Here is a 1,558-nt window from a genome sequence, read left to right on the forward strand (position 1 = left end):
TTTTTTGTTTGTGTGTTTTTTTAAAAAGCTAAAGTGGATAGAGAGAAATACTTTTAACTCATGGTATATGGAGGGGATTATAATCAATGTAATGAAACAAGTTAATATGAATTGTTGAATGTGAAACTGATGATGTGCCCTGTAAACTTTCACTCAATCCATAATAAAACCTTAAATTAAAAAAAAAGATAATAGAATTTTTCCATGAACTTTTTGAAGCCCCACACCCATATACTGTTATATCAGAAATCGGCTTTGTTAAGTATTATATTTCAAAATAACTGGTTCCTTTGCAATCCTATACATTTCATTTTATTCACCTTAAAAAAATATTCTGAAAAGGGATCCATGAACGACAGGTTACTCAAAGGTTCCATGGCACAAAATACTTAAGAACCTCTGTTCAAAGCCAGAGATCCTTCACTGCTTATAAGTATGACACAGTGGGGAGAACTGAAGCAGTCTGCAGCTTTCTGCTCTGCCATAAAGCAAGATATAAAAAGAGACATCACTGATAATGAGCATTATCTACCGTAACTTCATTATAGTTTCTAATAATAGTCTAGCAAAATTATACAAAATACTAACTTGCAACTTTATATGGACCCAATAACCACCGTAACAGCCACTAATATAGGCAGACAGGTATAAAAATTAACCAATTGACTATGAAATGTCTTATAGAGAAACCAAAGCATTTACATCTTAAGGTAATTGGTAAAAACAAGGTACTATTTACCATCTCTCTTTTGGAAAATTTTTTAGAATTTCTTTAATGATTGGCTGGTAGCAGGCATCCCTCTCTGTTTTCCCAGTTTCACTCCAATCTCTCACAAACTGTTTCAATGTGGATTTTAACTTATCCATGTCAAATGTAGATGCTGGCATAATCTTTCCAAGCCCCTGTTTAAAAAACAGAAATCAATTAGCTTTTGAGAGAGCAACCCATCTTGAATATGGTTAAATAGACATGCTACTAAGGGGCTATATAGGTGGGTTAGTGGAGAAATCACTAGCCTCTCACCTCAAGCAGGGTTCAATGCAGCTTGAGATCCTAAATGAAAAGAGTCTGGTGGTCTCACCTCAATACTCAATAGATTAAGGTCCATTAATCATAAAACCACCATATAATTAAGCAGTCTTTATCAGGAGAGGACCAGAACTGAGCTGCTATGGAGACCGAACATCCTCTCTAAGAGAGGAAAGAAAGTCCCTCCAGGTCATTGATGGGGCAGCATGGAGAGGCTCACACTGGAGTGGCCCAGCTCTTATCTACCCTGTGGATACAAAAAGAGGACTTCAGTTCCTATTACTGCCAGTCCCTTGAGATTTATAAGTGAAATTCACTTCCCAAAGTAAGAGATGAGTATCAGTAGATATAAAATATTAAAAAAATGTTTAACAAGGGAAAGTAATTTTACAGACCTAGTAAAGTTGTTTATGAACATTTAATAGTCACTAAGTCTATATATAAGGAGCTCTGGTAGCGTAGTGGTTACGAATCGGGCTGCGAACCTTAAGGTCAGCGGTTCGAAACTACCAGCTGCTCCGCGGGAGA

General features: G+C 36.3%; 1 protein-coding gene across 1 annotated transcript in view; it reads right to left on the reverse strand.

Moving 5' to 3' along the window:
• Positions 1-1,558, reverse strand: part of LOC102826190 (chromosome unknown open reading frame, human C9orf41) — a 58,662-nt gene that overhangs the window by 30,928 nt on the left and 26,176 nt on the right. Inside the window, exon 3 of the mRNA XM_006834925.1 lies at positions 740-903. Within this exon, the coding sequence (XP_006834988.1) occupies positions 740-903 (164 nt within the window). The remainder of the gene's footprint in view (positions 1-739; positions 904-1,558) is intronic.

Source organism: Chrysochloris asiatica, unplaced genomic scaffold (assembly GCF_000296735.1).
Source record: "Chrysochloris asiatica unplaced genomic scaffold, ChrAsi1.0 scaffold00014, whole genome shotgun sequence".
Lineage (NCBI taxonomy): Eukaryota > Metazoa > Chordata > Mammalia > Afrosoricida > Chrysochloridae > Chrysochloris > Chrysochloris asiatica.